At 39.0% G+C, this 23,548-nt stretch overlaps 1 protein-coding gene across 3 annotated transcripts in view; it reads right to left on the reverse strand.

Moving 5' to 3' along the window:
• LRP12 (LDL receptor related protein 12) overlaps positions 1-20,811 on the reverse strand; it is a 99,587-nt gene extending 78,776 nt beyond the window's left edge. For 2 of the 3 annotated variants that reach the window (XM_016959765.4, XM_009455780.5), the window contains exon 1: positions 20,397-20,811. In XM_016959765.4, coding sequence (XP_016815254.1) covers positions 20,397-20,475 — 79 coding nt within the window. In that variant the 5' untranslated portion in view covers positions 20,476-20,811. Of the gene's footprint in view, positions 1-20,267; positions 20,347-20,396 lie in introns of those variants that run through there. The other variant, XM_054657463.2, reaches the window with a different exon arrangement.
• Between the last annotated feature and the right edge of the window lie 2,737 nt (positions 20,812-23,548).

A 23,548-nucleotide genomic window follows, 5' to 3' on the forward strand; every position in this document is an offset into this window, starting at 1 on the left:
AGGTAAACTGGACTGTCTGAAAATTGAAAACACTTGTGCCTCAAAGAACACCATTAAGAAAGTAAAAGAACAAACTACAAAACAGGATAAAATATTTGAAAATCATATATCAGATAACGGGGTTAATAACCACAATTTTTAAAGAACTCTTACAACTCAACAACAAAGACAGATACTCTAACCAATTAAGAAATGGGCAAAAGATTTGAATAGACATTTCTTCAGAGTATAAACACAAAAGGCCAATAAACATATGAGAAGAACCTCAACATCAGTACCCATTAGGGAGATGAAAATCAAAACCACCATGACATACAACTTCACACCAATTAAAACAGCTGTAATGAAAAAGACAGACAATAAAGTGTTGGCAAGGATGTGGAGAGACTGGAACCCTCACATACTGCTAGTGGGAATGTAAAATAGTGCTGCCCTTTGGAAAAGAGTTTGGAGTTCCTCAAAAAGGTAAACACAGAATTACTGTATGAGTCAGTAATTCCACTCCTCTGTATATACCCAAGAGAACTGAAACTATGTGTCCACACAAAAACTTTCACACAAATATTCATAGCATTATTCATAATAGTCCCAAAGTGCAAATTACTCAAATGTCTGTCAACTAATGAACAGATACACAAAGTGGAATATCCATACAATGGAATTTTTGGGAATAAAGTACTGAGCCATGTTACAGTCATGCTATGACATGAATAAGCCATGAAAACATTATGCTAGATGAAAGAAGCCAGACACAAAAGACCAAATATTGTATGATTTCATTTATATGAATGCCCAGAATAGGCAAATCCATAGTGACAGAAAGTTGATTTGTAGTTTCCAGGGGCTAGAGAGTAGGAAGAATGGGTAGTGATTGTTAATAGGTACAGAGTTTCCTTTTGGGCCAATGCAAATATTTTGGAATTAGATAGTGGTGACAGTTGTGTAACTTTGTGAATATGCTAAACACTGAATTGTACACTTTTAAAAGCTGAAGTTCATCATTTAAAATTGTTATTTTTAAAAAAGCATAATACACTACAACCAAGTGGTTTATCCTCAGAATGAAAGGCTAGTTATATATTTGAAAAAAGTCAATCAATGTAATCCATTATACTAACAGTCAAAAAAGAAAAATCACATAATGACATGAGTAGATACAGAAAAGGGATTTTTCAAAATACAACATAATAATGTTCATAATAAAGATTCATAATAAAACTCTTAGCAAACTAGGAATACAAAAGAACATCCTCAACTTGGTAAAAAGGCATCTACAAAAACCTTACAGCTAACATACTTAATGGTGGAATCTGAAATACTTTCCGCCCATGATGGAAAACAGGCAAGCACTCTCACCACTCCTACTCAGTGTACTAAAAGTCTTAGCCAATGCAATAAGGCAAGAAAATAAATAAGTTAAAAAAAGGTGTATAGTTGGGAAACACAAAAATAATACTGTCCATATTCACAGAAGACATAATTATGCAGAAAATTTGAGAGAAATCTACACAAATACTCCTAGAACTAATAAGTGAGTTTAGACACAGGGTCAACACAAAAATCAATCACATTTCATACACATGCAAAAAACAATTAAAAATCAACATTTAAAAGCAATATTATTTCCTATAACTCCCCCCAAATGAAATATGTATAATCTAACAAAACATACAAAGGATCTGTGTGTTGAGAACTATGAAACACTAATGAAAGAAATCAAAGACCTAAATTAACAGAGCAACTCTGCATTCATGGATTAGAAAACTCAACATAGTAAAGATATCAATTCTTCCTAAAGTAATCTATAAATTTAACATAGTATCAATCAAAATCCCTGCAGGACATTTTGTAGATAAAAGCAAGCTGATTCTAAAATGTATATGGAAGAGAAAAGGAATTAGAATAGTTAATTTTTACAAAGAATAAAACTGAAAGGATTGCATACGCTACCCAATTTTAAGACTTAGGATAAAGCTACAGTAATTAAGAAAGTGTGATAATGACAAAATGATAGACACAGAACAATGGAACAGAATATAATCCAGAAATAGACTCATGCAAATATAGCCACTTGATCTTTGATAAACATGCAAAGGCAGCTCAATGGGAAAGAATAATCTTTTCAACAAGTAGTGTTGGAACAATTGGTGGTTATCCATATGCAAAAACTGAACCTCTTTTTTAAACCTCATACCTTTTAAAAAGATAAATTATAATGAATTTTAGACCTAAATGTGTAACATAAAACTCTAAAACTTTCAGGAAAAAAGCAGAAGGAAACCTTTCTGATCTGGGATTAGGTAAAGAGCTTTTAGAAATGACACAAAAAACAACTCATTAAAAAACTGACAAGTTGAACTTCATCAAATTTTAAAACTTTTCCTTTGCCAATGGCACTGTCTAGAGAAAAAAAAGACAAGCTACAGATTCAGAGGGGGGAAAAATATATAAGAACTCCCAAAACTCAACAGCAAAAAACCACCAACCCAATTAAAAATGAGTAATGAACTCAAGCATTTCACACAAGATGGCAAAGAAGTATATGAGAAGATGTTCAATATCATTAGCCATTAAAAAATACAAATGCAAACCAGACGAGCTACCACCATATCCCTTCTAGAATGACAAAAATAAAAATATTAACAATACTAAGTACTGACAAAGATGCAGAGCAATTGAAACACTCCCACACTGCTAGTCAGAATGCAAACTGATATAGTCACTCTGGAAAACGGTTTGGTAGTTTCTGAAAAAGTTAAGCATGTATGTGTAACTTAGGACCCAGCAATTCTTCTCCTAAGTATTTATCCTAAAGCAGGAGTCCCTAACCCCCAGGCTGCAGACCAGTAATGGGCCGTGGCCTATTAGGAAGTGGGCAGCACAGCAGCAAGTGAGTGGTGGGTGAGCAAGCACTACCACCTGATAAGGTCTGCCTATGTCCCCACCCAAAATCTCATCTTGAATTATAATCCCCATAATCTTTATAATCCCCATGTGTTAAGGGAGAGATCAGGTGGAGGTAACTGAATCATGGGGGTGGTTTCCTCCATGATGTTCTCGTAATTGTGAGTGAGTTCTCATGAGATCTGATGATTTATAATTGTTTGGTAGTTCCTCTTGTGTTCATTCTCCTTCCTGTCACCTTGTGAAGAAGGTGCCTTACTTCCCTTTCACCTTCCACCATAAGTTTCCTGAGGCCTCCCCAGCCATGCTGAACTGTGAGTCAACTAAATCTCTTTCCTTTATAAATGACCTGGTCTCAGGCAGTTCTTTACAGCAGTGTGAAAACAGACTAATGCACCACCTGAGGTCCACCTCCTGGTGGCAGACTGCAAACCCTATTGTGAACTGCACATGCAAGGGATCTAGGTTGGGAGCTCCTTATGAGAATCTAATGCCTGATGATCTGAGGTGGAACAGTTTCATTCCAACACCATCCTCCCTTCCCCCCAGGTCTGCAGAAAAATTGTCTTCCACAAAACTGGTCCCTGGTGTCAGAAAGGTTGGGGACCACTGCCCTAGAGAAATAAAAACTTATGTCCACACAGAAATACTGGATATTTGTAGAAGTTTTATTTATAATAGCTAAAAACTGAAAACAATGGAAATGTCCTTCAATAGGTGAACTGATAAACTGTGGTATATCCATACAATGGCAAGGAATAAAACTAGTGATTGATGCAACAATGTGCATGAATCTCCAAGATATTATGCTGAGTAAAAGCAGTCAGTCTCAAATGGTTATGTGTTGGACAATTCCATTTATATGACATTCTTAAAAAGACAAAACTATGGTTAGGAACAGCTCAGTGGCTATCACAGATTATGGGTGAGGACATGGTTGTGACTATAAAGGAAGAGCAGGTAAGAGTTTTCTGGGGGTGATGAACTGTTCTACATCCTGATTTTAGTGGCAGCTACATGAATGTGTACATGTGTTAACAGTCACATAACTTTGCACCAGAAAAAAAGAGAGTCAGTTTTACTGTATAATGTCTAAAACAAAATTTAAAAATAAACAACCAGCTAAAAAATCAACAAAATAAAGAAATAGTGAAAGAAAATTAATAAAACAGAAAACAAGGAAAGCAGTACAGCATGAAACCAAGAGCTGGTTCTTTGAGAAGAACGTCTAAAATAAAGAAACCTTTGATAAGTCTGTTCAAGAAAAGAATGACAGACAAGAGACAGATGGGTATTAGGAATGACTATGGTGATATAATCACGGATGTAGAAAATATTTTAAAAATAATATTATTTATAAATTTAAAGCAAATATGGAAATATAGGTAAAATAATGTTCTAGAACATATAACTTAATATAAATTAGCAAAACTGACTCAAGGATGAAGGAATTGAAAATTAGAGTTATTTCCCCAAAGGCATCATGAACATATGCTTTTAGAGTAGAGTTCAAATAAACCTTTAAAAAACATAATTTCTATTTATCGTAGCTAGCCCCCTACTTAGATCAGGGAATAAAAGAATAAATAAAATAATAAAATAAAGACCAGAGATAAATCATATATTCTAATTCTCTCTAACCCACCCACATACAGCAATCAAATCAAACACTCAGATTCTTATTCTTACGTAGTAGAAAAAATAATGTTAAGTTGAATTGTATACAAATGTAATTTATGCAATTTCTTAATACTCGATTGTATTTTTCATATGGCTCCTAGCCCCTGTGCAGTGATCCACTCCAGCAGCACCGATAGTAGTAGGTTCTCCTTAATCTCCCATCCTTTGTACCTGGGCAAATACTTTTATATACAAGTAATCATGTTAGTACACTACTAGGTCATAGTTTAGATAGCACTGGAGCCATATTTTGGTTAACTTTATGTCTGCTACTTTTTGAGCAAATTAGTTTGGTCTTAAAGTGTCATCCACACAAACCGGATGTACCCTACTGACAGAATACAGGAGTCCTACCCCCTGACTTGAGCTCAGTCCTCATTTAGCATCTCCATTTTACCTCCCACACAGCTCCTGCCTTCAGATGTGAGTTCCACTTCTAATGGAACTGATCTATCTCCACTGAGGTCTCTTACTGGCTTACTTAGTCCTATAGCTGATGCGTAAGAAGGGATCTACTTCTTACAGGCTCATCTGTATTATCTTGGTTAGTGAAATAAAGTCTAAACATACTAGGAATGAAAACATTTCTCCCCTCGGCATTTATTAGTACAAAATTTTTAATTTTTGCTTTCTTGTTACAGTACCTATATAGTTCATAAACAATCACTTACTTCTCTTTTTCTAATCTTAAAAGGCAAAATAATAATAACTGGAACACTAGAATCTTTTATACTACTTCTAAACACTGAACTCAACAAAAAAAAGATCGTAAGTGCATCTAAAGAATGGATTAACAGATATGAAAATCAAGCAGAAGAAGAGGGAGGTTAGGTTACAGGAAGGAAAAAAAGAGGTAGAGGGCAGAAGAAAGCTAAGACTGACTATGGACTGATGTCATAAATATAAATGCAAAGTATAAAAATTATCAGTAAATGTATTCTAGCAGATTAAAATATATCATTAGCAAGGTGGTATGCCCTATGAATGAATGCAAAAATGATTCAACATTAGGAATCACATAAATGTAATTTACTCCATTTATAGATAAATGAATTCATTTATTCAACAAGTATTGTCTGGCATTATATTAAATATGTTTTACATATAAATCTGGCCCTATGGTAATTGCAAAAACTAAGACAATGCCACTATTCTCAAAAAATTTTTGTTTCTGTTGGAAAATACAGTTGTCATCTTACATATTTTTATTTAACATGTTATTTACGGTAATATGTAATAGGTTTCTTATTGTCATTTTAAATGAATTAATGTTTTAATAATTACTCAATTTTAATTCCTAATATTCTTAAAAACATATATAGCTCCTATACAAAAACCATTCTTTGGATTCCTCAATAACTGTGGAGTCCTGCGACCCGAAAGTTTGGAAACTGCTGCTAAATAGAATTACCTTATGCTAATATACCATAATTTATTCATCTATTCTATTGCTGATGAACATAGGGTTGTTTCTAGTCTGGGATTATAACCAATAAGGATGCTATGAATATTCTTGTACATGTCTTTTGGCACACATTATATACCTGTTGAGTTCACATCTAGGGGCAGAATTCCTGGGCCACAGGACATGTTTACATACAGCTTTAATAGACACTGTTTTCCAAGTGGCTTTCAGCATTTAAAATGTGGTTAGTTGAATTGAGATGGGCTGTAAGTATAAAATTTACAATGGATTTTGAAGACTGAGCATGAAAAACATAATGTAGAGCTTCTCATTAATAATTACTTTCTACTGATCACGTGTTGAAATGATAGTATTTTAGATATATTAGTTTTAAAATATTAACATTAATTTCACCTGTTTCTTTTTTTTAAATGTGGTTAATAGAAAATTCAAAACTACATATGTGATTTACACTTGAGGCTCACATTATATCTGAGATGCTTCTAAGAAGGGCACTTAGTTTTGAGGAACCAGGAAGACTCCCCAAAGGAGGCAGCAATGGGAAGAAAGCTGAAGGACAGCAGGAGTTAGCCTAGAGAAGAAAGTGGTGGAGAATGAAATAAGGCAGGCGGAGGGAACAGCGTGTATAAAGACTGGAAGTCACAAGTATGGCAGGAACATGGTGTGGGAGAGGGGGAAGGGCAGGGGTGAAGGGGAATGACCAAGATGAGGCAGAAAGATAAAAACTAGCCAGATCCCCTGCCCCTGAGTGATCATTCCTGCTTGCAGGGCACAGAGAAGGAATCCAGATCCACCAGTGCCCTGCCCCCAAGCCAACATCAGCTTCAGTGTGACTAGAGCCCCAAGCCAACATCACCTCCAGTTACCAGCAGCAGGTCCCTGACACCCTGACCAGCTGCATTGCCTCCACCACTGTGGTGAACACCCACAGGAAGGCAGGCACCCTGGCACTGCTAGCGCTCTGGCACAGGTGCTGCAAGTTGGTCCCCCAATCCAGCACAGTGGATTTCGAAGCCTTGAAGAACCAGAGAACAAAGTCGGGGCCCAATACAAGTCCCCCAGAGTTAAGAGCAAGCCGTCCAGGAGTCGGGAGCTGAGCACTGGCCCCCTAAAATCTTCCAGAAATGAAGTCAGTCAGCTGGATCCACCTTATACCACAAACACTCAAAGTTATCAAATAGGATAAAAGGGAAAAAAAAATCCAAAGATCAGAAACCTCAAAGATTGAGGGTAGCAGGCCCACAAGATGAGTAAGAACCAGAGCAAGAACTCTGAAAACTCAAAAAGCCAGAGTGCCTTTTTCCCTCCAAATGACCACATCACCTCTCCAGCAAGGGTTCTGAACTGGGCTAAGATGACTGAATGACAGAAATAGAAATTTGAATATGAATAGTAACAAAGATCACTGGGCTACAGGAGTACGTTGAAACCCAATCCAAAGAAGCTAAAAATCATGATAAAACAATGCTGGAGCTGACAGACAAAACAGCCACTACAGAAAAGAATGTAACAGACCTGATAGAGCTGAAAAACACACTTTAAGAATTTCATAATGCAATCATAAGTATTAATAGCAGAACAGACCAAGCAGAGGAAAGAATCTCAGAGCTTGAAGACTGGCATTCTGAAACAAGATAGTCAGACAAGAACAGAAAAAAGAATGAATAGGAACAAACAAAACCTCTGAGAAATAAGGTATTATGTAAAGAGATCAAATCCACAACTCATTGGTGTCTCTGAAAGAGATGGGGAAAATGGAACCAACTTGGTAAACATATTTCAGGATATCATCCATGAGAATTTCCCCAACCTAGCTAGAGAAGCCAACATTCAAATTGAGAAAATGCAGAGAACTCAAGTAAGACATTTCAAAAGATCATCCCCAAGGCATGTAATCATCAGATTCTCCAAGGTGAAAATGAAAGAAAAAATATTAAAGGTAGCTAGAGAGAAAAAGCAGGTCACCTACAAAGGGAAGTCCATCAGACTAACAGCACACCTCTCAGCAGCAACTCTACAAGCCAGAAGAGACTGGGGGCCAATATTCAAAATTCTTAAAGAAATTCCAGCCCAGAATTTCATATCTTGCCAAAGCGTCATAAGCAAAGGAGAAATAAGATCCTTTTCAGACATGCGAATGCTAAAGGAATTCGTTACCACCAGACGTGCTGTGCAAGAGCTCCTGAATGAAGCACTAAACATGGGAAGGAAGGACCATTACCAGCCACTACAAAAACACACTGAAGTATACAGACCAATGACACTATAAAGCAACTGCATAAACAAGTCTGCAAAATAACCAGGAAACATCATGATGACAGGATCAAATCCACACATATCAATACCAAGCTTGAATGTAAATGGGATAAATGCCCCAAGTAAAAGACACAGAATGGCAAGCTGGATAAAGAACCAAGATGCATAGGTATGGTATCTTCAAGAGACTCATCTCACATCCAATGACACACATAGGTTTAAAATAAAGAGAGAAAAATCTACCAAGCAAATGGTAAAAAGAAAAAAGCAATCCTAGTTTCAGATAAAATGGACTTTAAAACACAGATCGAAAAAGACAAAGAAGAACATTACATAATGGTAATGGGTTCAATTCAACAGGAAGATTTTAAATATATATGCACTCAACACAGGAGCACCCAGATTCATAAGGCAAGTTCTTAGAGACCTTCAAAGAGACTTAGACTCCCACATAATAATAGTGGGAGACTTTAACACCTCACTGACAGTATTAGATCATCAAAACAGAAAATTAACAAAGATATTCAGGACCTGAATTCAGCACTAGATCAAACAGACCTGACAGATATCTACAGAATTATCCGCCCTAAAACAGAATATACATGCTTCTCATTGCCAGATGGCACGTACTCTAAAATTGATTACATAATCGGAAGTAAAACACTCCTCAGCAAATACAAAAGAAATGAAATAGTAAAAAACAATCTCTTGAACAATAGTACAATCAAATTAGGAATCAAGACTAAGAGACTCACTAAAAACCATACAATTACATGAAAATTAAATAATCTGCTCCTGAATGACTTTTGGGTAAATAATAAAATTCAGGCAGAAATCAAGAAGTTCTTGGAAACAGGCCGGGAGCAGTGGCTCACGCCTGTAATCCCACCACTTTGGGAGGCCAAGGCAGGCAGATCACGAGGTCAGGAGATTGAGACCATCCTAGCTAACAAGGTGAAACCCTGTCTCTACTGAAAATACAAAAAAATTAGCTGGGCGTGGTGGTGGGCACCTGTAGTCCCAGCTACTTGGGAGGGGGAGGCAGGGGAATGGCATGAACCAGGGAGGCGGAGCTTGCAGTGAGCCAAGACTGCGCCACTGTGCTCCAGCCTGGGCAACAGAACGAGACTCCATCTCAAAAAAAAAAAAAAAAAAAGAAAAAAAAGTTCTTGGAAACCAATGGAACAAAGATACAACATCCCAGAATCTCTGGGACACAGCTAAGGCAGTATTAAAAGGGAAATTTATAGCACTAAATGCCCACATCAAAAAGTTAGAAAGATTGCAAATTAACAACTTAACATCACAACTAAAAGAACTAGAGAACCAAGAGCAAACAAATCCCAAAGCTAGTAAAGACAAGAAATAACCAAAATCAGAGATGAACTGAAGGAGATTGAGATGCAAAAAACCATTCAAAACATCAACAAATCCAGGAGCTGGTTTTTTTTTGAAAAAATTAATAAAACAGACCACTAGCTAGGCTAATAAAGAAGAGAGAAAATTCAAATGAGCACAATCAGAAACAACAAAGGGGATACTACCGCAGACCCCACAGAAATACAAACAATCATCAGAGAATGTTGCAAACACCTGTATGCACATAAACTAGAAAAATCTAGAAGAAATGGATAAATTACTGGACACATACACCTTCCTAAGACTAAACCAGGAAAAAAACTGAATCCCTGAACAAGCTAATAACAAACTCTGAAATTAAGTCAGTAATAAACAGCCTACCAACCAAAAAATGCCCAGATGGATTCACAGCCGAATTCTACCAGATGTACAAAGAAGAGTTGGTACTGTTCCTGCTGTAACTATTCAAAAAAATTGAAGAGGAAGGGCTCCCTCTTAAGTCATTCTATGAGGTCAGCATCATCCTGATACCAAAACCTGATGGCGGTTTTGGTATTAAAAAAACAAACAAACAAAAACAAAAAACTTACTGGCAACAAAAGAAAACATCAGGCCAATATTCTTCATGAACACTGATGCAAAAATCCTCAAAAAATACTTGCAAACCAAATCCAGTAGCACATCAAAAAGCTTATCCACCGTGATCAAGTAGGCTTTATCCCTGGGATGCAAGGTTGATTCAACATATGCAAATCAATAAATGTGATTCATCGCATAAAGAGAGCTAAAGACAAAAACCACATGATTATCTTGACAGATGCAGAAAGGGCTTTTGATGAAACTCCACACCCCTTCATATTAAAAACTCCCAGTAAACAAGGTATTAAGAAATATACCTGAAAATAATAACAGCCATCTATGACAAACAAACCCACAACCAACATCATAATGAATGGGCAAAAGCTGGAAGCATGACCCCTGAAAACCGACACAAGACAAGGATGCCCTCTCTCACCACTGCTATTCAACATAGTACTGGAAGTCTCGGTTAGGGTAATCAAGCAAAATAAATAAATAAAGCGCATCTAAATAGGAAGAGAGGATGTCAAATTATCCCTGTTTGCAAATGACATGATCCTATATCTAGAAAACCCCATAGTCTCGGCCCAAAGCTTCTTAAGCTGATAACTACTTCAGCAAATTCACAGGATATAAAATCAATGTGCAAATATCACTAACATTCCTATACACCAACAACAGTCAAGCTGAAGCCAAATCAGGAATGTAATTCCATTCACAACTGCCATAAAAAGAATAAAATACCCAGGAACACAGCTAACCAGGGAGGTGAAAGATCTCTAGAAGGAGAACTATAAAACTATGCTTACAGAAATCAGAAATGACACAAACAAATGGAAAAACATTCTATGTTTATGGGTAAGAAGAATCAATACTGTTAAAATGGCCATACTGCCCAAATCAATTTACAGATTCAGCGCTATTCCTATTAAATGACCATTGACATTCTTCACAGAACTAGAAGAAACTATTTTAAAATTCATATAGAACCAAAAAAGAGCCCAAATAGCAGAGGTAATCCTAAGCAAACAGAAGAAAGCTGAAGAAATCACGCTACCAAACTTCAAACTACACTACAGGTCTACAGTAACCAAAACTGCATGGTACTCGTACAAAAACAGACACATAGACCAATGGAACACAATAGAGAACCCAGAAATAAGGCAGCACATCTACAACTAACTGATCTTCAACAAACTTGACAACAATGAGCCATAGGAAAAGGATTCCTTATTCAATAAATGGTGCTGGGGTAACCGGCTAGTCATATGCAGAGGACTGAAACTGGACCCCTTCCTTACACCATATACAAAAATTAACTCAAGACGGATTGAAGACTTAAATATAAAACCCAAAACTATAAAAACCCTGGAAGACAAGCTAGGCAATACCATTCTAGACACAGAAATAGGCAAAGATCTCAGGATAAAGATGCCAAAAGCAATTGCAACAAATGCAAAATTTGACAAATGGAATCTAATTAAACTGACGAGCTTCTGTCCAGCAAAGGAAACGGTCAACAGAGTGAACAGGCTACCTACAGAATGGGAGAAAATTTTTGCAAACTATGCATCTGACAAAGATTCATAATTTGCAAAATATCCAGCATCTATAAAGAACTAATCTAGGCTGGGTGCGGTGGCTCATGCCTGTAATCCCAGCACGTTGGGAGGCCCAGGCGGGTGGATCACGAGGTCAGGAGATTGAGACCATCAGGACTAACACAGTGAAACCCTGTCTGTACTAAAAATACAAAAAAAAAAAAAAAAAAAAATTAGCCGGGCATGGTGGTGGGTGCCTGTAGTCCCAGCTACTTGGGAGGCTGAGGCAGGAGAATGGCGTGAACCCACGAGGCGGGGCTTGCAGTGAGCCAAGATTGTGCCACTGCACTCCAGCCTGGGCGACAGAGCAAGACTCCGTTTCAAAAAAAAAAACAAAACAAACAAACAAAAAACTAATCTAATCTATAAAGAACTTAAAACACATTTACAAGAAAAAAACCCATTGAAAACTGGGTAAAGGACATGAACACTTTTCAAAAAAAGACATACATACAGCCAACAATCATATGAAATATAGCTCAACATCACCAATCAGAGAAATGCAAATCAAAACCACAATGAGATACCATCTCACACCAGTCAGAATGGCTAATTATTAAAAGGTCAAAAAAATAACAAATGCTTGAGAGGTTGTGGTGAAAAAGGAATGCTTGTACACTGTTGGCAGAAGTGTAATTAGTTCAATCATTGTGGAAGACAACGTGGCGACTCCTCAAAGACCTAAAAACAGAAATATCATTGACCCAGCAATCCCATTACTGGGAATACACCCAAAGGAATATAAATTGTTCTATTATAAAGACACATGCATGTGTTATGTTCCTTGTAGCACTGATTCACAATAACAAAGACATGGAATTAACCTAAATGCCCATCAATGACAGACTGGATAAAGAAAATGTGGTACACATATACCATAGAATACTATGTAGTCATAAAAAAGAACAAGAACATGTCCTTTACAGGAACTTGGATGGAGGTGGGGGCCATTATCCTTAGCAAACAAATGCAGGAACAGAAAACCAAATACTGCATGTTCTCACTTATAAGTGGGAGCTAAATGATGAGAACACATGGACACATAGAGGAAGGGGAACAACACATACTGGGGCCTGTCAGAAGGTGGCGGGTGGGACAAAGGAGAGGATCAGAAAAAATAACTACTGGGTACTATGTATGATATGATGTACAGATATCACTAGATAGGATGTAACATATCACTAGGTGATGAAATAATCTGTACAACAAACCCCCATGTAATAATTGTGTACAACAAACCCCCATGACACAAGTTTACTTATATAACAAACCTGCACATGTACTCCTGAACTTAAAAGTGAAAAAAAAAAAACTAGCCAGATCATGAAAGCTCTGCTGAGTTTAATTTATATTTTAAGAACAGGGAACTGCTGTTGGGTTTTAAGCAAGAAAGTTACATTATCAGATCTGTACTTTAGATAAGTCACTCTGGCTACTGCTAGGTGTGACATGATTCAATCAGGACAAGACTAGAGCTAAGACTAGTTGGTGGCTGTTACAATAATGTAGACAAAAAAAAATAATGGGCCTCTACACGAAGAGCACAGCAGTAGACAGACATGAACCTTAGGCAAAACTACTATTCTCAAAGCTTCAGTTTCTTCTAATAATACCTACCTCACACAATGATATTGAGAATTAATCATGGCATTTTTTGTATAGGTGTTCTGTATTCTCTTAGCAAAACTTTCACAAGCAGTAATAATTTCACGAAACAATTCTACTTCAAAATATATCAGATACAAAGATTATTCTTATGTTTTCTCCAATATATGTAAAAAGATGCCTTAACTATTAATGAAATTAAGTCAGATTATGAAAGGTCTACTCACTTATATTTGAAAAAGTAAATTCCAACTACTAAACATCCTATTGTGCTCCATTTAATCCTAATATTAAAAGATTGGCATCATTATTAATTTCTCTAAAAACTGAAATGTAAGTGAATTAAAGGTAGGTATCAAGTTAGTCTCATTCAATGACAAAACATGAGCATAAAACAATTTCACATCTTCACCAAACTGATACCAGCAAGTAAATGAGTTATTAACTATTTAAGAGGAAAACTAGAAAACTGTTTTGTCAGTTTTATTTACTTTGAAGTTTTGGGACCTACTAAAGTTATATCTTCTGTAAAGCTACACAATAAAAAAAAAAAAGATAAAAGCTCAATTTTTCCAAATCTGCTCTGAAATTCACCAATCTTTTAATACATTCTTGCCTCTACCAAAGACAATCTGATTTCTAAAGCAATCTTTATTGATAGCTTAGCAGAAAGCATTTAACTTTGGCAAAAAGGTATTGGAAATCCAGCTTTTGCTCCACCCTTTGCTTCTTGCCTGAAATACACTTAAAACATTGTAAAAAGTTATGTTCTATACTTATTTCATTGACAAAATGACTGCCCTCAGAACTGAATTCTCCACAGAACCCTTCTTAAGGTTCCTCCCCTTGTAATTTAAGTCCATCTCTTCCTGTCATCTGTTGTACAACTATTCACAATATATGTGCTTGCATAGTGTTCATAGCCTTCTCTATTCTAGATTAAATAACAGAAATCTAACTTGCTAAGCGTCCAAACTGTTCTACTGAATTGAGGGAACAAAAATCACCCTCAACTTCTCATTCCTCCTCTTCACTGATGATCTTATGTCATATTACTTTGAGAAAATAAGAACGATCAGATGTAATGTCCACCTTCCCACCCCAAAACCTACAGACCTAAGTACACTTGCACCAATATTTTCTTCTTTACCTCTTACGGCAAGAGGAAAAATCCCCCTATCTCTATCAATAGGGCAACCTACACTCCTTTATCTCCACTACTACTACCTTGGTCCAAGCTCCTGTTATCTCTCACCTGGATTACAGCCAAAATCTCCTAACTGATCATCCCATCTCTACTGTTTCCCACTTCACAACAATACTCCACATAGTAGCAAATGTGACTGTTTCAAAACATAAATCATATTATGTCACTTAAATAGTTAAAATAAAACCCAAACTCTTTACCATGGATTCTAAATCCTAGAGTTTCTAAGTATTGCTCTAATCTCATCCTGTCACTCTCCCTTACAACCATTATGTTCCAGTTACAGTGTTTTTAGTAATTTATCTGCAACATACCAGCTCTTTCCTGATCCTGGGCCTTTCATGCATTGTTCTCATATGTAAAGCTCTCTTACCCAACCATAACACAGTTAGCTATGCTTTAGGTCTCATAAATGTCCCTTCATGAAAAAGTCTTCCCCTAATTACTCTGTGCCTGTTACTCACTATCTCTGCCCCGTGTCTGTTTCTTTGAGAGCACTTATTACAACTTATTCATTAGACTATAAGCTCCATGAGGGCAGAAACTATGTGCATCAGGTTTTATCTAACACAGTGCTAGACATAAGCAAGGGCTCAATAAATATTTGCTAAATGAACTAAGTGAAGAGACAGCCAGGGTTAAGCTACAATCCTGACTCTACTACTTCATACTGGTTTGACTTCAGTTAAGTCACAATATTTCTGTGTTTCAATGTTCTCTTCCATAAAACAAAAGAAAGAGTACATATCTGATAGGATTGCCAAATAAGACCTACTAAAGATTAATTGGCAATAAATAAAGACTAATCATGCATCTTTCAATGTAAGTATTAAGTACTTGTAAGTAAATAAGTGCTATTAAACTTAATAAATGTTAGTTTCCTTCCTTCCCTTCTATAACTTAGACAGTAAGAATTCCCTAAGCTAATACAGTATTGAAATAATATATTTATATATACTTAAAAAGAAGAGACTCTGATAACATGTATTTGAATAGATACATTGGTAATTTGTATTTGCAGGATCTAATCCTAAATTTTAGAAAATGGGAATAAATAATGTACATCTATTACTTAACTCTCTCAAAAAGCAGGGAGTGATAAGGAGAAAAGAAGAAAAACAGAAAAGAAAGGTAACCTTAGAAATTAGAGATCATCAACTTCCAATTCCTAAATTTAGAACAACCTTCCTCTTCTTATAAAGACTTGCAGTAAGAACAGGATTAATACCTAAAATAAAAATATTCTATGTTTACTTAAATCTATATAATTCTCACTTATATTTCATATATATTTTTACTGAACTTTCACCCCTTAAATTGTGGTATCACTGGTAAAGTGGGGGAAAAAAAAAGGAACAACATCTCATATCAGAAACACAAAAAGGCCCTCTTGTTCCCTTAATATTTTAATAAGCTTTAAATTTTCTAATTACAAAAGTAAATCTCAACATTTTCTTTAACTGCTGCTCACTTTTCAGGCTAAAATCCCTTTTATGTTCTTCAAAAGAAATTTTACTTTCTAGGAACCTTATAAATCATTTACCATACATCATTCAAATCTCCTCCATACTCTATCTAGAATACAGTTAACAGTGCTTGTTTAATACTTTCTGCCTGATAACCACCTAGAATTTTGTGGAATGTGCTGCCCACCTTCATATTCTCCCAAGGATATGGATATAATTTAGATTCTGAACTCAAGGAAGGGTTTATGTTAAGCAATTAATTCAATTTTATTCAACACATTTTATGTAATCAAACTTGACTTTGTAAGAAGTAATTGGTATCTGGTTTAGATTTTTCCCTCATGTTCCAGTTACTTCTACAACCTTTCTAAAATTGGAATTTCTTGTCTACCCTTAAACCAGTTATTAAGTGCTACTGAACATTCCATAAAATTCATGGGAAAAGATTCATCCATTACATATATGCAAAGTAAAAAGATTATTTTAGGCTACCACAACATCTAGAATACTACTGTGAACAGTAAAGACTCTTGACTGTAATAAGCTGAAAACCAGTTTAAAAATGAATTTTATCACAAGTCAATCAGTATATGCTGTGAACAGTTCTACGACTATCAAATGCTCTGGCAGCAAGTAACCAAAAATTAACCATCTGCAACTCTTGAAGTTTATTGTAAAATGATATACAAACAAAAAACATTCTAAATTACATTTATTTATTTATTTATTTTTTGAGACAGAGTTTCACTCGTCACCCAGGCTAGAATATAATTGTGCAATCTTGGCTCACTGTAACCTCCACCTTCCTGGTTCAAGTGATTCTCCTGCCTCAGCCTCCTGAGTAGCTGGGATTACAGGCATGTACCAGCACACCTGGCTAATTTTTGTATTTTTAATAGAGACGGGGTTTCGCCATGTTGGCCAGGCTGGTCTCAAACTCCTGACTTCAGGAGACTCACCCGCCTCAGCCTCCCAAAGTGCTGGGATTACAGGCCTGAGTCACCACGCCTGGCCTCTAAACTATATTTTAAGGCTTCATCTTGGGTAGTGTTTTTCAAGCTAAGGACTGCAATTTATTAGTGGATCCAAAATTTATTTAATGAGTCCAGACCAGCAAATGAAGAAGGGAAGGGTGAGAAAGAGGAGGAATAAATAGAAAACATCTGAGTGCACAGGTAGTTAAGAGTACGATTTCATTAACTTTTTTCTCTATGTACATAGTACCCGAAGCAATGTGTATTTTAAGGGTGGGTTTGAGTAAAAGTTAGGAAACACTAATCTGGGAGACAAACAGAAGTGGAAAGGATAAAGCAACGGAACTGTCAGAATTACCAAATTGTGGTTTAGGAGGTGAGCAAGACTAACAGCTTCTATTGACTAGGAGACAGAGGTTTTGGAAACTCCCATAGATTTGTAAAAGCAAGACATCCCTATGTGAAAAATGACAAAGCACTTTTTCCTCTTACAGTAAGCCTAGGACAATGCGTAGCAAAGCTTGTGGTTGTCACCACTGATATTTTTATCCCTTCAAACTTTCAAAGGTGGCAGAGGTCAACCTTTACTCTCTCCTAACTCTTAGGCACATTGAATGCGGTTAAGATACAGTAGCCCCTGAAAGATAATTACAGGTCCTTGAACAACTACTTCTAGAAAACATTATATTCTAGATTACAATTTAGAGTTTCAGGTAAGACTCTGGCATTCAGAAAAGTTAATTTGGAAGTACAACAGTCACATATCAGAGCCCATAAAATCGTCATCTGGAAAGTAGCACCAAAATAAACAACAAAAAATTTTTTTATGTATGTGAAATGTTTCAAAAATCTGAAGCACACCTTAGAGTCATTTCATTTTCAAGAGTCACTCTGTGAAGAATTAATATTGCAGTTCCCTAAATATTGGCCAATCAACCTGCTTTTCTTTGTTAACAGTGATTGTGAATATTCAGTTTCATTAACAGAGCTAATTATTTTTGAAGCCTTTTAAAACACACACCCACACTTTTTACTGTATAGAGGACAGTTTCATAAATTACAGCTAGTATCTGTTCTAAGAGGCTCAAGGCGACAGCTATTTCTCAGGATGCATCCACTACCCATTACAACTACTATATATTCTAAGTTACTCAATTCCCACTATTGTTATAGAACCACATCCACCCCATACTATTGTTACAGCCCTTTTTCACTATTATAAACCCACATATGGTTAGAGACAGAAGAGGACAAAAAACATGCAGCCATAAAGAGGATTTCTCAGTTCCAGGGTGAAGGGTTCCCTTTAATCTCTGCTGATATAGTTTAATGTTCTGCCTGGTTCACTACCTCCTTTTTTTTTTTACACTTTGAAACTTGCTGTGGCTTGAGACATCAACCTTTGGCATAATCACCTGCTGGTTTTATAATCTGCGGCCCACACTGTTGGAAAAAGGAGTTTCAGTCTTTGCTTACTAACAATTTGTGTTCCTCACTGAACACAAATTCCAAAAAGATAAAGCTTTGATAGGCACCTACCAGAAAGTCACTTTGTGTACAAGTACTAAAAAATGCACCAAAACAAATTGAGGGGTTCACAGCCTCTTATCCCTCGAGGCAAAAGACTTCTAGTTCAAACACTGATGACACAGGTTTTAATGAAAGAAGAGCCCATTTATTTATCTATTCTGATCAGACATCACAGAAATTCAATTCTTATTATAGTAGAGGCCAAAGCTGGACAATCCTAATCACCCTAAATTAAAGATACCTCTCAATTTCTTCTCTCTCCTGGGCCATTACACCAAACCTAGAGCAGAACTATACCCACCTTCAGGACAGAAGAAACAACGTAATAGCTTATTGATCTCTGGTGTAGACCCAAACCCACAAGTCATCAGGCAAGCAGGGATTACAGCCACTTGATGCAGCTAACAATCAAAAGTCGTGTACTGGGTTTTTGGTCCCACACAAGCACACCTCTGGCGATTACCCCTACATAAAAAATGGACCAAACTACTCTCCTCACCAAAACAAACAAAAATACTACTAATCAGGTACGGGAGCAGCACATCCTTAATTGTACCAAAAAGAATTTCTTGGCTGTCAGTAAATGCCCAATTACGTTCATTAATTCTTCTTTTAGCGTCACTTGCCAGGTTTCAAAAGCCACCATCACATTCAATTCCGTAGATAAATGCGTTCAAAAGAGATAACACTTGCTGACAAATTGGCTGTTGACTAAACCTCACCACCACCACCATTATACTAGTCAAATCAATGTTTGTGGCAAATGAATTAGACTTTTTATAAGTAAAATTTACCAAAGTAATGGTATCTTCTAATTCTTTTTCTGGAGAAATCAGAGCAACACTCCAAAAAGGAAAGGTTAAAACTGAGCTCTCTGAAATACCTATTCAGTGTGTTTAACTGATGAACTAAGAACGGTGAAGTCAGAAGTGTAACTTAATTATCTTAAGAGATAGATGTTCTTTGTAATTAATTCCATTCAGCTCTTGCTCAGACCCCAACGCAATATAAAGCTGTCCGCACAGTCTTCAGCCTTCTCTTAACCCGAAAGGAGTTATCTCTAACCCGATCCATCGACTGGAATAAAGTAACAGTGACCACAGCGGCGGACGATGATGGATGAAATTACAATTGAACTAGGAGTCAGGACAGATGTGTACACCCTAACAGGAGAGACTGAGGTGGGGCTGGAAACTATTTTCTGGCCTTCTCCCGCGTGCTGCTCCCGGGGAACCAACAGGACCCTGCACGCCCGGATTCGGCAGAGCCCTTGCCCCCGAGGTGGAGGAGTGGGGAGAAGTCAGCGGGAAGCCTTTTCAGGGAATCGAGTAGGACAAGGGCTGGCGCGGTGGGAATCTCACCGGTGAGAGAACTTCCTAACCCCGGGTTGAGGGGGCGGGGGGAAGGACCGTCCCGGCAGCGGCGGGGGCGAGCTCCTCTGCTTTCTCACAGTCAAGCATCTTTGTGTGTGGATTGTGCCGGGCTACGGGTCCTCGAGCAACTGGCCACGGGGGCCCTCGAACCCAGGTCGGGAAGTCCGCCCGCCACCCCCTCGCTCCGCCGGGGCCCTCCCGGCCGGGCCCCCCAGCCCCTCTCCACCACCCGAGGGTCTGGAGGTGGGCGAGTGGAGAAAAGCATCTCCGTGTGGGGACACCCGTTCCGCCACATCCACCCCCTCACCGGTCTTTGTCCCGCCGGTAGCCAGGGTCTCCGCGGGAGTCTCCAGGGGAACCCCCGTCCTGGAGGCCTCGGGGCCCGGGTCGCCTCAGCTTTGTTCGGTCAGCGGGGCGCGGGGACGCGGACACTTACCGTACACCCCAGCGAGGAAAAGCAAGAGCAACGCAGACCTCCACCGCGGAGACTCTTTTGTGCTCCAGCGACGGGCCATAACCACAGCAGATGGAGAGAGAGAGGAGGAGACGGAGGAGGAGGGAGGAGGAGCTGGAGGTAGACGCCGCCGCCGCCGCCGCGGAGCCACCGGCTGCTCCCTGCGCTCTCCGCGGCTGCGGGAGGGGGAGGGGAGGGGCCGCCGCCGCCCGCGCGCGCTCCCTCCTCCCTCCGGCTCGCCTGCTCCCACCCCGGGCGGTGCGAGAGCCCCACGCGGGGCGGCCCTCCTGGGGGCAAGGGCAAGGAGCTCGCGCGCCAGCGCGAGACGAGAGGGTGGCGGACGCCGGACTCCGGCCTCGCGCCGCTCGGGCTAGCCGGCGCCGCCACTCGCCAGACTGAGCGCGCGCCCATCCGTGCGATCGGCAATCCCCTGGCCCGCCTGCCTCGGTTCCCTCCCCGCGCTCCGCTGGACTTTCCAAGTTTCGGGCCGATTTCCACGCGACGGGAGCCCAAGGAGCAAGGCAGCGCCAATCGATGAGAGAGCGTGCGAACGCCGGCTGCTGGATGCCCAGGGGCTGGAGCGCGGGGTGTGTGGAGGAGCACGGTCGCTGTCCGAGGCCTGGGCTCTGGCCCAGCGGGTGGGGGGGGGTGGGATACCAGCTGGGAGGCTGAAGGTGGTTCCGTGTTGGGGGAGGCGTGGATGGTCTGAAGCTGAGAACTTGGGAGTTCCTTCCTCTATCCGGTACCCCCAAGTCTCCACTTGCTGTCGGCGCGGAGCTTCGAGTGGGGGTGGGCTCAAGTTAGTGCGGCCAACCTGGCAGCTGGTCGGTCAAGGGGCAGTGTGGACTCCCACGCTCAAGGTGCCCGGAATGAGTCGGGCAAGGCTTGTGCAGAGCCCCTCCAGTCTGGCGTGGAAGCCCCAAGAGGTCATTTGACATCTCACGCTGGGTCGGGTGCAGCTGGGCCAGGATGTTCGGCAGGGCTGGAGCCGACTTTCAGGGTAGATATATTGAAAGGAGGATTTGCCCATCACGCTGCAGTTTCCCTAAAGCTCTTTCCTCACTCCCAACAAATGGGAGTCCTCCTTTACTTAGATCCCCAGAACACTTTTCTACGTACGTCTGTAGTGACGCTGGCACATCAGACCTTACCCCCTGTGTTTTTAAAGCGTTTGTCTACAACGTCTTATTTATATTAGATTCTATCGTTGCCCTTTGCAAGCACTCTCCATGCTATTCATTGAAGACCTACACTGCATCATGCTGTCCTATTGACATAGGTTGTCACTTTTTAATCCCAAACATCCTTGTGAGATAAATATTACCCATGTTTTATAGAAAAGAGAGAGATTAAATTACTGATGGCAAGTAAGTTGTTTGAAACAGTTTTTCTCATTCCAAAGTAAAGACTGTTGCCCCTATACCACAGCAAACTCTCTAGCACAATGCTTAGCGCCTAGTAATGTGTCGGAGTCGGTGCCTGCCAGGGGGTTCGTGGTCTCCCTGACTTCAAGAATGAAGCTGCAGACCTTCCCGGTGACTGTTACAGCTCTTAAAGATGGCACGGACTCAAAGAGTGAGCGGTAGCAAGGTTTATTGCGAAGAACAAAAGGACAGCTTCCACAGCATGGAAGAGGACCCCAGGTGCTGGCCGGTGGTGGCCAGCTTTTATTCCCTTGTGGTCCCCTCCCATGTTCCGTTTCTGTCCTATCAGAGTGCCCCTCTTTCAATTCTCCCTGCGATTGGCTACTTTTGGAATCCTGCTGATTGGTGCATTTTACAGAGTGCTGATTGGTGCATTTTACAGAGCGCTGATTGGTGCATTTTACAATCCTCTTGTAAGACAGGAAAGTTCCTCAAGTCCCCACTCGACCCAGGAAGTTCAGCTGGCCTCACCTCTCAGTAAGTAAATGTTAAAATTTAAAACATACTTTCTGGGGAATACATTTAGGCTTTTCCTCAGTCTCCTGCCGATTTGCCCCCTTTTAAGTTGTTTTTTTTTTTAAACCAGGAAATGCTATTCCAAAAGATAAGAGAAAAATGTATTAATAAGTATTACAAAAATCTAATAATTAACAAATCTTATATCATCTGGTAAAAAAAGCAACCAGCACTCCAAAAATGTTTTCCATTCTTGTTGGAAAGAAGCAACTTCAGTGTTTTTCACTAAACAAATTGCAGTTGTCTTTCCTAATTTTGGGATTCTAAACTCTACTTTCTTGTTTCTTAAGATTGCTTTCTCTAAATTGTGCTTCCATGAGAGCTGTGTTAAGAACAGGCCACAAGCAGAGTGAAGGAGTAGACTGGACTGCATCCTCCCCTGTCCACTTTTAGTACCATTCAAGGAATCCTGTCCCGAACACGAGACACACAGTGCCCTCATCAGTTCCTGTCACACCCCTCCACCCCTACACTTGCTCATCCACCCAGATGTGTCTTCTCAGACTTGCCAGGTTATCAAACTTTTGGGTATCTGGACCCCCCATAACACTTACAATTTGGTGAGAACACCAAAGAACTTTTATTTATGTGGGTCATAGCTATTGATATTTAGCATTTAGAAATTAAAATAGAAAAAAAAGAATTTATTTTAAATTCACTTAAAATAAAACATGCATTACAAGTTTACATAACTCTGCTTTCCAAAACAAACACAAAAAGTTAAGAAGAGTGGCTTTGTTTTTGCACTTTTATAAATCTCCCTAATGGCTGGTTTAATAGAAGACAGCTGGATTCTCATATCTGCTTCTGCATCCAATCTGTTGCAATATGTTGTTTTGGTTGAAGTATATGAAGAAAATCTAGACTCATGCAATATATAAATTGGCAAAGGGAGAACCTCATGTACTTTCCTGAAATAGTCTTAGTGACACCCCGCTAACCCCCCACCACCCCCAGAAAAACTTTGAGAAATGTAGATCTAGGTGTCTGCCTTAATGCCTTCAAAATCTAAGTATTTTGTTTTTTATTAGAAGGGCTCTAATAAGTACTCAATGTTCACCAGTGAAGGGTATTTATATTTTTTGAGGGAACATTTTTATTTATTGAAAACAGTTATAGTAGGATATCAGACGTTAATAAGCATCACATCACAGAATAGGTACTCAACGTTACTCCCTTTCTCTCACCTAATCT

This window comes from Pan troglodytes, chromosome 7, assembly GCF_028858775.2.
Source record: "Pan troglodytes isolate AG18354 chromosome 7, NHGRI_mPanTro3-v2.0_pri, whole genome shotgun sequence".
NCBI classification, from domain to species: Eukaryota; Metazoa; Chordata; class Mammalia; order Primates; family Hominidae; genus Pan; species Pan troglodytes.